Below are 12637 nucleotides of genomic sequence, written 5' to 3'. Positions count from 1 at the left end.
ATCTGGCATTGCTGTGAGCTGTGGTGTAGGTCACAGATGCGGCTCAGAAGCCACGTTGCTATGGCTGTGGCTGTGGCTGGTAGCTAAGCTCCGTTTTGACCCCTAGCCTGGGACCCTCCATATGCCTCAGGTGTGGTCCTAAAAAGACAAAAGACAAAAAAAAAAAAAAAAGGAGGGTCATGGCCTCTAGCCCATGTCTGACCCCTGCCTGGGGTTTCCAACCCCTCATTGCAGCCCTGACCTCCCTGCAGGCCTGGGTTTCCTCTGGGGCCAGAGTGAACCTGGGGTAGGGACAGGCAGAGAGGGACTGAGGGGGAATGCAGGATGTCCTCTGCAGAACCTTGGGCCAGGGAGCATTGATTAGTTCAGAGCCATCAAGCACTGGTCAGAGCCATCAATGCACTGGTGGGGAACCTGAGGTTTTCTCATGGTGCTGGGCCAGGATTACAAAAGTTATGAAAGATGAATAGAGCAAGGAAGGGAAGGAGGGAGGGAAAAGGGAGAAGAAAGGAAGGGAAGGAGGGGGAAGATAAAAAGGAAATGGAGGAAAAACAGCATCATTATATGATTCCAGTGAGGAAGGGCCTGGCCCAGGGCAGGTGGCCTGCATTCCACATAGCAGGCATCATTGCGGGGGCTTCCTCCGAATCCTGGGGCCTGGGCTGTGATATTCCAGTGTTTGGCACAGAACCTGGGATGCCATGAGTGCTCAGAGAATGTCAGCTGGGACAGGTGTTGATGCAGATGGTATGGTGCCTGCTGCTTGGGGTCTGTGCTGATTTTGAGGTGCCCCCCACCCCATCCCTGTGTGGCGTCTTTCCTCCTCCCTTTCTGAGGCCCTCTTCACCTTGTGGTGTGGTGCTTCCCATTGCAGCCTTGAAGCCACCCCCCATCACTGCCTTGTACTAGCTGTGTGCTTTTGGGAAAATTGATTAAAGGCCTCTAAGCCTTGGCTTCCCCCTTTGTAAAGAGAAGGCAATAAAAACCTAGCCCCTGGGATGTTGTGAAGATAAATGAGTTATTTTATCTGAAGTGCTCAGCAGAGAGTGGGCACCTCACATACACTGTATTTGCTGTCGTGACTGCGTAAATGACCGTCGTTGCTGTTATGCCTCAGCTCAGCTGTTCCACACTAGTTGGAGAAGTTCCAGAGATTTAAGAAAGCATTTCAGAGCTATAGGGTCCTTGGAGGGGGCTTTTGTCCTCCCAGGCCACTCTCATCCCACAGGACAGGCTGCCTCTGGGATGGGCTACAGGGAGACCAGTGATGAGGCTGAGCTTTCTCGGGAGCCTTGGGAGGGGGGCTGGGAAAGGCTCTGATGACTTTGGGTCATGCAGGGTGGCTTGAAGGATGGGAAGTTAGGAACTGGGTGCTGGAGGCTCCCCTCTGCCCAGGGAGGGTGCTGTGGAAGGAGGGGCGATGAGGCATGGCTAGAAGGTGCTCCATGCCACCTGTGGGCTTCCAGCTCTCCTCTGGCCAGGCAGAGAGTTGGACCCGCCAAGCGCTTGCCCTGGCTGAGACAAGTGGGAGCAGCTGTCAGGGGGATGAAGGGCAGGGCGTGGGGGCTCACGGAGCAGCCACTTTTACATCCTTCCTGCTGTCCCAAGCCTGGCAGGAAAGAGTCTGAGAGGGCCAGTTTCACATCCTCAGATGCCAGTTCTTCTTTTAAATGGACCACAGATGGTGACTCGGGGCCCCTAGGAATCTCGCCATGTCAATTGGCCTTACCTTCTCTCTCAATCTTCTGCCTCTGGGCTCTGAGGGACAAGGATGTCAGCAGAGTCTGGAAGCCAGAACCTGTCCCTGGTCCTTTAAACACCTGCAAAACCTAGTGGGTGGAGGGTTGGAGCAGAGCAATTGCATCCTTGGGCTGACTAGCTCCCCTGTGTCACCTCCTCCAGGAAGACTTCTCTGATTTCCCCCTTTCCTCCAAGCTCAAAGGGACTGCCCTCCTCTGAACACTAGGAGGACCTTATTCATTCATCACTTACTCAATTCCTCATCTGCCCTTGGCCTCCTGTGTGTCAAGCTCTTGGCCTGTGCCTCTCATCCAGCTTGTTTTCCTCTTGAAATAACTCAAGGTGGCTCTTCAGGCCCTTTGGAAGGTTCTATGTGGGTCATCCCTTGGTCCCCTCAGCCTCAGTGGGGACAGGAGGGTGCAGAGCAGCCAAGTCTCACTGAGCTGGGCTCAGAGCTCACTTCTTCCCTTCCCCAGCTGTGTCATTGTGTGCATTGCACCCCGTCACCCAGGCATCTGTGACATGGACTTACCCACTTGTAGGGGATCTGTGGGAAATGGGTGGGAAGGCAGCTGATACAGTGCCTGGCATCCCACAAGTGCTCCGTCAATGGCAGCTCTTGTTAGTAGTACTTGCTAGGTTGCTGGGCCTGCCTGAGCCTTACTTGCCCTCATTTGTAAGCCAGCCTCACGAGCTGGCTTTGCAGGGTTAACATGAGTGGATGAGAGGCCGCCTGGGATGCCACGGGCCCTGAAGCCTCCTCTTTCTTTTCCCTGCCTCACCCCAGCCAGGCTGCTTAACCACACACGCAGGTGCATAGCGCACCCTGGGCCCTTCACCCTCTGCGCCTCTGCTCATGCCGGACCCCACCCTCTCCCCACCATCTGCTCCTGCAATGCCCTCGCCTAACAGTGTTCTTCCCTCCTTCCTTGCAAAGCCCAGCTTGAACCCACCTCCCTGGAGCCACCTTCCCTGGCCATCCCAGGCCCACCTCTGGAACCCCACTTTTCACCACCTGCACCCCCTTCCCAGGACCTAGTTCTAAGGCCTTCAATGGCGTCTCTTCTCACCTGTCCTGCCCCCTCACCTTTTCCCTGGAGGACAGGGGATTCTCCCTCATTGCATGGCTCTGCTCCGCTCTGCCCCAGCCCTGGTCCTAGAGTGTGGCCCCAGCCTGGGCCCCAGGACATGGTCCTGGCTGTTGGCCTTTTGAGTTCTCCTGGGCCTGGGTCTGTCTGTCAAACTTCTTCTCCCACTTCGTCTTTCCCTGCCTTCCTTCTTTCTTTTTTATTTTGTAGCAAAGTAGCACAGAGAGGTTAAGCAGCTTGCCCTTGGTCCCACAGCTGATTAGGACCAGGCCAAGTCTGTTTGACCCCAGGATCCAGCCTTTCCCACGGGTCCTCTCTACCTCAAGAACAGACCCATCCACTGGGGCACGCTGTGCACCTGCTGTGATCTGGCCCGGGGAGAAATCAGGCTGCTGAAGAGAGCGTTCCCCTCCTGCTTTCCTCCCTGCCTTGCATCCCCACACTTCGCTGGCTTTGGCCAAGGAGGGAGGCTTTATGCCAGAGCTGAGTGTCTGTCATCCTACAGGTTGAGGAGATGGTGAGGAGGGGGATGTCCCCAGGGTGGTGAGCACGATGACAAGGGGTAAAAGCCCTCTGAACCCCAAACTCCTCTGCTCTTTGCTGGGGACTGTGAAACTTAGACCCGTGGTCTCCTCTTCCCGCAGGCCTTCTGAGCCCTCCCATCCACAGGTCCCTCCCTCCTCTGAGTTCCCAAAGGACCCTCGCACAGCTTATTATCTTTGTCTTCTCTTTTGACCATGATCTGGGGCGGTGGGGGAGGATGGAAGCCCATAAAATTACTAGCACAGCGCCTGGCACATAGCGCGTGCTGCTTCAATACTGTGCCCCCAGCATCTGCCATGGCACCTGCCGCAGAGCTGGGCTGTCACATGGAGGTGGTATTAACAGTACGGTAGCTGACACTCAGGGGGAGCATTCGCTATGTCCCAGACTCTGCTCTAAGCACTTTACACGTATTGACTCATTTAATCCTCACACCAGCCCTCTGTGGGCTCTTATTATCCCCACTGCAGAGAGAAAGAAAATGAGGCACAGAGACAGTAAGTGACCGACCCAGATCCAATCCCAGACAGTCTTGCTTCAGAGGCTGTGCTGTCATGAACCTGTGAGGGAGGAAGAGAGAGATGAACAAGGCTCAGGTGGGAGGTAGAGAAGGAAAGGAAGGCAGCTGGTAAATGCGGGCTGAGCACCCTCCAGGTACCAGGGACCGTGCTGAGTCTTGGCACGTTATCTCAGTCCTCAGAGATGTCAAGGAATTCTCCCAGCCTTACCACGTAGGAGCTAAGGGCAGAGCGCAGATTTAAGCCCCGTTAGCCTGGTTCTATAGCTTGGTCGATTCCTAACCTGAGGCCCTTAGGAGCCAGATTGGTGGCCAGCACAGTTCACAGAGGGCCCCCTGGAGACCCCTGGGAGGCCTCAGGGCACAGGAGCCAGCCTCTATCTCCAGGCCTGCACAGTTGAGTGGAAGGCAGGATGAAGAGTCCCTGGGTCAGGCCACCCATTGCCAGGGTGTGTGTGGTTCTAGCAGGAGTTTAGAGGAGGTACTGTATCCAGGTGGGTGACCTTGAACAAGTCCCTCGCCCTTGCTGCATCTCAGTTTTCCCTTCTGTGTGGTGAACCCTCAGGGCTGCTGTGTGGATCTCATGGGCTACCAGAGCTGGGAAGGAATTGCAAGCCAAGTCGAACAAAAAAAATCTTATAAAAAAATCTTATAAAAAAAGATTTTTATTTCTGAACATCTAGGCTTGCTTCTCAAAGTGTGGTCCTTGGCCCAGTAATAGCAGCAGCCTCAGGAGCTTATTGGAAATGCAGAATGCCCCACCCCGACCTGCCAAATCAGATTCGGCATTTTCACAAGCTCTTGGGTGACTTGTAGGGATGTTAAAATTTGGGAAACAATGGTTTTAGGATTATCTGGCGCCCACTTCCCCCTTCATGGAGACTGCCTTTTGGGCCTTCCTTCCATAGCTTCATAGGAGTTCTTGGCTGGAAATTCCCATATTACGGGAGGAAACATTCTAGCCCAGCAGGCTACTTGCCCTGCCAGGCTCCTCTAGAGCTGTAAGCACATCTGATTAAAACTGCTGTCAGGCAGAGGATCTGACAGGCTCTGTTGCTCTGGTGGTCCTTGAGGAGTGCCCGCCCCCCCCACTACCACCTCCATGGTTTGTTTGGGAGGTCAGCTCCCACCAGAGTCAGTCAGCAAGGCCAGCCAGACCTGCAACAGGGGCTGGGGAGAGAGGCACCCTCAGCTTGGGTGCAGGAGGGCTGGGGATTTCCTCTGAGCAAGTAAAGGGCTTTTGTGCCCAGATAGACTCCATCTTCATGCAGGAGGACAAAGGGCTAACACTGCAGCTGGAATGTTTCAGGTTAGACATAAGAAGGAACTTCCTAAGTGACTGGGAATAATCTAGCAAAGGATGCTGAGGACTCCCATTCCCTTAAAGGTGTGGCCGGATGGTGTGAGGTCAAGAGACAGAGTCAGAAGGGATTCCCAGAGGTTCTCTGTTCAGCCTCTGCCTTAAGACCATTTTGACTTAGAGAGGCCATGTGGCTCATCTAAGGCCAGTCAGCAAGCTAATGACAGCGAGGACCCTTGGTCTCTGCCTCCCCATGCCTGGGACCTTCCTTCATTTTAGGCCTCCCTGGAGGCTGGAGGTTGACCTTGATGACCTCCACAGCACTTCCCATTCGCTCCTCCATTCCCCCCTGGAAACCACCTGAAGGACCTCAAGCATGAAGGTGGGGGGAAAGGGAGGGGCTGGCTTTGTGAGCCTAGCCGTCTCTCTCCTAGTCTGCTTGGTCCCTGAGACCACTGGGGAAGCCCCTGGAGCAGGGGGACTCTGAGGCAGACACAGCAAGTTGGGGACAGGGCCTCTGGAGCCAAAAAGGTCCAGGTGGAGAAAGAGCACAGCTTGAGGGGCTTGACCTTGGTCTAGAGGCTAGGGACCACTGCTGTGTGTCCTGGGGCCAGCTACTTGCATTCTCTGTTTCCCTGTCTGTGATATGGAGGAGAGATTTACCAGGTTGGGCTTCTCAGGGGGGACTTGGCAGTAGAATCACATGGGGATTTTTTTTTTTTAGTTTGGGGCTGGACATTCTGATTCAGGAGATCCGTGTCGGCCTGGCCATGGACCTGTTTTCAACTCTCCAGGTGATTCTGATAGACCTTGGCCCAGTTCTGAAATAGAGTTCAGGCAGGTGTGTGTGTGTGTTGGCGTGGGGTAGGGGTGGGGTTCAGTTAACCAAAACCATCTTTGTCCTTCTGGGGTCCTAGGGATGCAAGATTAGAAGTTTCCATGAGACTTGGAAATGAATATTCCAGGAGTTCCTGCTTCCAGCCCTGTATGATGTTCAATCCCAGATTTCTTAGATCCTGTGATTACCACATTTTATTATTCTGGGAAATGAGCCTTCCCACACAGGATGATTCTGACACATGGTTGTTCTGAATTCATTAAAGAGTCTGGGGTTTTATGATCATTCCATCTCTACATTGTACAATTCTGAATTCTCCCATGTTTTTCTGTTTCAACATGCCTTTCTTTGAAATGAAGAATCTCTGCGTCTGTGATTCTAATACATCATTATTCTGAATTTTAGAGATTCTTCAGCATCGAAGCTATTGTACTAACATTTTTTAAAATTCTTAATTCAGCAAGTCTGTGATCTGTCATTCCAGCCGGGCAGTTGGCCGCCAAGGCCCAGAGCCTGGCCTTTGTCTCCCCCAGACAAGGTGGTGATTGTGTAAGCTTGGACGCGTGCCCCCTCCCCTGCGTGGCCTGGATGGCCTCTCTGAGGGGAAGGGTTGGGGTGGGGAGCCTGGAGACCCCACAGAGCTCTCGCTGCTCTGGCTCTTGTCCCATCACTGTCAACGGAGGAGTGGAAGGTAGGGCAAGGGTGAGGGGGTGTGTCTGACCATGCAGCAGGAAGAGCTGTGGGTTAGATGCGTAGCAGCATCTCTTGTTCACTCAGGGCCTTGGCCCCATCTCACAGCAAGGGTGTTCAGTTCCTAGATTGTCAGCTGTGGCTCAGACAGCAGAGTCTCTTGCATCCGAGGCGTCTCGAAACACACACCCCCTGATTCCAGATGGGAAAACTGAGGCCCAGAAAGAGGAGGGGACTTGCCTGATAGAGCTGGTGCCTGAACCCAGGCCTCCTCACTAAGCATCTGGCTACTACACGGGTCTTCCAGCTCGTTCTTCTCGGGCTTTGCTTTCTTCACAGAACCCTCAACCTTCCCTAGGACCCACTCAACTTTTGGGTCACCCTGAGGTGGCAGGGACCAGTCCCACTACTCAGGATGCCACATTCACAGCTTGCAGCCTGGTAGATTTCACCAGGCCCAGGAAGTGGCTCTCCCTGCCCCACGTGACCTCCCCTGGCCGGTCCACCAGACCACACCATTTTCCTTTCACCCCCCAGAACCGGTGCCCCATGAGCCAGTGCACAGCAGATTTAGAGACTTTCCCAAGTTTCTGCTGCCAGTAGTGGCAGAAGCTGGAGTTCCCGTCGTGGCGCAGTGGAAATGAATCCGACTAGGAACCATGAGGTTGCAGGTTCAATCCCTGGCCTCGCTCAGTGGGTTAAGGATCCGGCATTGCTGCGAGCTGTAATGTAGGTCGCAGAGGTGGCTCGGATCTGGCGTTGCTGTGGCTGTGACGTAGGTCGGTGGCCACAGCTCCGATTGGACCCCTAGCCTGGGAACCTCCATGTGCCGCAGGTGAGGCCCTAGAAAAGGCAAAAGACAAAGACAAAAAACAAAAAAAGAAAGAAAGAAACAGGATTCAAACCCAAGTCTCAGAGATGCACGGCCATAGTTCCTTCACTCTGTGCTTCTCTGGCTGAGTGGATGTTGGGGTCATGGGATAGACAATGGCCAGAGAATAGAAAGATAGTTTCCAGGAGAGATGAATGGCTGCATTTTTTTCTTCCTTCAGCATGATCCTCCAGTTTTCCACGTAGTTGTTTTGATGGTTTTGAGAAATCCAGGGTTGCCTGTGGCTGCCCAGCCCTGGACCTTCCCCCCAGACCACTGCAGCTTGTAGAGATGGGTACAGAGCAGGGGGCTCTGTGAGCCACGTGCACAGTGCACATACATGGAGCTCCAAGTGTGTGTGCCACATGTACACCCCTCTCTGGTTTGTGGGTGCACACGCTCACCAGGGGCTCTGCTGCTGCCAGGCCGCAGGGAGCCTCCAGGTTGACAGGAAGCTCCAGGAACCCGCCTTCCTTGGGTCCCAGGAAGGCTTAAGAAGCAGCTGCTGCCCTCGACCACCTGCTTCCCTGTCAGTCGACTTCAAATGGAACTGGCAGCTTGTCCCAAGGTGTGTGCCTGGGAGAAAAACCTGTGTGTGTCGTTCCTTTGGGCGCTGTGTGCACACCTGCACATCTGCAGACGTGTGCTCGCCCAGGCCAGGTTCGGGGCCCCTGGCTCAGCACCCCTTTGTAGGCAGAATAAGGAGGCTTTGCTCCATGGCTTCCACACAGCAGTCTCCCATGGTATACCTTCCAATCCTGCGATCCTGACCTTCTGGGCTTCTGGATGTCAGGCAGGTGTGGAGAGACCGTCCAAGACCTGTAAGAAAGACATGTGGGTGGGCTCCTGGGACTGGGGACAGTGGGCTTCTGGGGGGGCTTGTCTTGGGTCCTTGTACCAAGCTCTTCCATGGTGCTATCCCTAGGGAGGAAGACATGGCCTCATGGGGATCTGGCCAGTGTCAGGGGACATAGTGCTTCTCTGGGGTTCAGAGACCCTCTCAGGGAGCATGGCCCAGTCCCAGGATTGAGAAGGTGCTGGGAGAGCTTCTGGAGGTACCCACTCCCCACCCATCTCTCCAAGTTGGCCTCAGGCTTCCCCCAGCACTGGACTTGAAACCGAGAGGTCTGAGCTCTGCCCTGCGCCTCATGGGTTGTACAATGCTGGAGGTCCTCTCACCTGCCCTGGACACCCCGCTAATCGGCTGCTGTGCACACTGTAAAGCAGGACCACGGAGGGCTCAGGGCAGCTTTCCTCCCATTCCAGCCTCTTCCCCTCCCTCCTGGGTTTTCTCTCTCTTTAGATGCAACACCTCCTTCCTTCTGGGCTCTGAAGAATTGTTCCGGGGCCTCTCAGGCAACTTGGAACTGTGGGTGAGCCTTGGGCCTGAGCGCACAGGGCCTGGCTGTTTCTAGCTTGGCCCTTCCTGCAATGAGAGCCGTTTGCTTACCCACAGGGGTGTGTGTGTGTGTGTGTGTGTGTGTGTGTGTGTGTGTGTGTGTGTGTGTGTGTAATTGCAGCACCACACCAAGGTATCTGGCCCCACCTCCACATCAGCTCTGGGGTGGACCCTGTCCCCAGAGGCAGCTTGTGCAGGCTCAGGTGACAGTTTTATAGGTGACTCCTGACTCCTGAGGGCAGGCCCCTGAAAAAGGAGCTGGGTAGATTGTTATCATGAGGCTGTCCCATCCATCAGCTGCCTGCTGCCCAGTGCCGGCCAGTCCTCGTCCCATATATCACTGCCAGCTGCAGGGCACTGCCATCACCCCCTGCTGCCCTCCCCTGCCCTGCTGTCCCCCAGTCAGAGCCAGAGCTGCCACCAGCAAAAGGGACCCCCGGCCCAACCCCGCAGCCAGGCAGGATGGTTGAGCCTTGATCCATGGCTTGCCCTCCCCGAGGGCTACCCCAAGTCCCATTGATTATACCATCTGTCTGTCTCTGGAACCCCTCCACCTTTCTCCTCTCTGCCACCACACCAGCCTCTCACCAGCCATGTGGCCATGGCCCCCTAACTGGTGTCCTCATGTCTCTCTCACCCAATTCAACCCATTCTCTCTACCCAGCCAGAGACTTTCTTAAAATGCCAGGCTAACCTTGCACAGATGATTAAAAACCCTTCCCTGGCTTCCTGTGAGTCCTGTACTAAAATCCACCCTGCAGTGTCGTCCCAGGGCCCAGTGTGGGCTGGCCTCCGCTGCCCTCTGAGCCTTAAGCCCTCCGTGCTTCCTGTCATTACAGCTCTTGGCACAAGCTCCCCAGTCCACACAGATCCCTCCCCACTTTACCTTCCCCTGCCTCTTCCTGTGCTTCCCGTGGCCTCCTCCCCTGCCACCTGGTCACATGCTCCCAAAATACAGGGCTCTGTCTTCCAGAGCACATCCCTCAGTGTGTAGGTTGATGTTCAAGTGTGTTACTTTTATCTGTTCGTTCTGCGTGTGTTTGTGGGTCACCTCCTATGTGCCAGGCACTGCTTCAAGCACTGGGGCCAGTCCACGGCAAACAGGAAAGACCAGGGAAGAGTAAGGCTCATGTAGCGTGAGATGACATATGGTAAAGACATAGATACAAACGGATGCACGTGGTGCGAGGCTTATCTGAGACGGTCTCTCAGAGGCAGTGGCGACTTGAATCGAGACAGATGGAGCAGGGAACAAGTGATCGGGAGAGCTGGTGGAGGGCACTTCTGGCCAAGGGACCAGTCAGAGCAAAGGCCCTGAGGTGAGGCAAGGATGTGCTTGGCCGTTCGAGGAAGAGCAAGACGGCCACAGTGGCTCTCCTGACAGCTCCAGCCCAGAGGGAGAGCTGGTTGGGAGGAGAGGGGCTGAGGCCCCGGGGGTGAGCGCGTCCCCAGTGCTGCTCTCGCTTCTCCCACCTCCTCCCACAGCTGGGCAGCCCTCCTCCAGGGGGGACATAGACGGATGCTTGTCTTGAGGGTCCCCCTCCCCTCTCCCTGCCCCTCGGAACACTCGCGCGGCAGGGACAGGAAGTGTCGGTCCTTGATTCCCAGCTGCCTGGGTGGGACGCCGCTGAGCCGGCCGGGCTGCCGGAGGAGGGACAGAGGCCCTATTGAGACTGCTTTCTGGACGGGCAGGGACAATAGCCACACTGAGGACCAGGAACATCGCCGGCATGCTTGTCCAGGAAGTCACCAGCCCGCTGCCTGCCCCCTCCCCCTGCCTCCCCAAGCCCTCCTGACTTTCTCCTTGAGCTGCTTATTTCAGGATGATAGTAATGTCCAAAATGGTCACTTTGTCCTTTTCCTCCTCCCCAGGGGCTCCCTGCTCTGTGCCAGACCCCTGCTGGGCTTGGGGACCAGTGAGGAATCCTGTATGATCTCTGGGAGCGGGGAGGGGAGGAGGCAACAGACACACAAACTGAGTGGGGCCTCCTCAGTGCTTCCTGCAGAGACAAAGGACAGGGTGTCCACAGGGGCCCAGGGGATGTCTGATCAGGAAGGCTTCTTAGAAGAACAGTCACAGTTCTAAAGTGTTTCTGCAACCAGGGTCTCAAGGCACCACAGCCATGTGGCCCAGGCGGGGCAAGACTAGCTCTGTTACACACCCGGCAGAAGCAATGGTCTCTGCCTTACAGCAAGCTAAGGCCTATGCTAGACATGACCTCTGTCTGCTTCTTCAGCCTGTGTACTGGCTACTCGTAGAACATTTGCACCAGAAAGTTCTTTAGGGATCATCTAGGCCTGGAATGCCAACACAAGTCACGTGTGCCTGTCCTCCCCTAGCCACGGCCATGGCAGGGCAGCTATCACCAAAATCACACCATTCTTGCCTATCGAGCTAGGATGCTGCAGCAGAATCTTTCTCAACACAGTGCTCTGCTATCAATAATTGGACACCCAAGAGGAAGTATTTACCTTTCCGGCCATGTCCTCATTGACAGAAGGAAAAACTGAGATCCAGGCGGGGAAGGGGCTTGTCCCAGGACACAGAGCATGTTGGCAGCAGCATGTTGGGGCTGGGGTTGGGTTGGGCATGTGTAAAGAAATACCCACCTTAGAATGTAAATTGGTGCAGCCACTGTGGTAAACAGTATGGAAATTTCTCAAAAAAACTGAAAATAGAACTAACACCTGAACCAGCAATTCCATTCCTGGGTGTATATCTGAAAAAACAAAAAACAAAAATTCTAATTCAAAAAGACACATGCATCCCAATGTTCATGGCAGTCTTATTTACAATTGCCAAGATATGACTTCAATTAAACTTAAAAAAATTGCCAAGATATAGCAGCAACCTGAGTGTCCGTCAACAGATAAATAAAAAAGGATGAAATTTAGCCATAAAAACTATAAAGCCATAAAAAACTCAGCCATCAAAAAGAATGAAATGTAGCCATTTGCAGCAACACGCATGGACCTGTAGGGCATTATGCTAAGTGAAATAAGTCAGACAGAGAAAGACAACCTCTGTATGGTATCACAGGTGGAATCCAAAAAATACAACAAACTAGTGAATATATCAAAAAAAGAAGCAGACTCCCAGATACAGAAGACAAACTAGTGGTTAATGGGGGGAGGGGGAGATACAGGGATGGGGGAGCTGGAGGCACAAACTATTGTTATTGTGTGTTACACAGGCTCAAGGATACACCATGTAACAAGGAACATGTCCAATATTTTGTAATAACTGTAAATGGAACATAACTTAAAAATTGTATAAACACTAAAAATTAAGAAAAAAAAAAGAGACATCCATGTGAAAGTTTTCAGTTGTGAAAACTCAGAGGCTGAGCCAAGCCCCGCAGGGTGGCTTCCCTGTCACCCTGTTAGTCTCTGCCATAGCATTTCGTTCCTTCACAGCTCTCCTTGCAGCTTTAATTATTTGAATGAGATGCTTTATTTCCCTTTCCCACCCGGCTATAAATTCATGGGGGCCGGAAATACTTCTGTCTTGCTAAGCACCCTGCTCCAGTGCCTTGTAGAGGAGATCCTACGTACCCATTGCACACTAAGAGCATGAGGAGAAGAGCTGGTGAAAAGCTGGGTAAATGAACCTGATGACTGTCCCCCGTCCCTTTCCCGCTCCATGGCTGA

At 54.0% G+C, this 12637-nt stretch overlaps 1 protein-coding gene and 1 long non-coding RNA gene across 6 annotated transcripts in view; one reads left to right on the top strand and one right to left on the bottom strand.

The window, feature by feature from the left end:
- Positions 1-12637, top strand: part of ZCCHC24 (zinc finger CCHC-type containing 24) — a 78199-nt gene that overhangs the window by 23652 nt on the left and 41910 nt on the right. The window contains exons 3-4 of one of the 4 annotated variants that reach the window (XM_084997447.1): positions 5913-5982; positions 6106-6384. The exons of the other annotated variants lie outside the window; for them this stretch is intronic. Of the exons in view, the coding sequence (XP_084853573.1) occupies positions 5913-5982; positions 6106-6119 (84 nt within the window). The 3' untranslated portion in view covers positions 6120-6384. Of the gene's footprint in view, positions 1-5912; positions 5983-6105; positions 6385-12637 lie in introns of those variants that run through there. 4 annotated transcript variants of the gene reach the window in all.
- Positions 6203-12637, bottom strand: part of LOC146396910 (uncharacterized) — a 52164-nt gene continuing 45729 nt past the window's right edge. For both annotated transcript variants that reach the window (XR_014828212.1, XR_014828213.1), the window contains exons 3-4: positions 11597-11706; positions 6203-8406 (exon numbers count right to left, since the gene is read on the bottom strand). This is a non-coding gene — a long non-coding RNA (uncharacterized LOC146396910). The remainder of the gene's footprint in view (positions 8407-11596; positions 11707-12637) is intronic.

This window comes from Sus scrofa, chromosome 14 (assembly GCF_054392235.1).
Source record: "Sus scrofa isolate SSC_HxYL_T2T_F1_AM1 chromosome 14, Sscrofa_HxYL_maternal_Yorkshire_Landrace_v2.0, whole genome shotgun sequence".
In the NCBI taxonomy this organism is placed as follows: domain Eukaryota; kingdom Metazoa; phylum Chordata; class Mammalia; order Artiodactyla; family Suidae; genus Sus; species Sus scrofa.
This window is presented reverse-complemented; position numbering and strand designations above follow the sequence as displayed.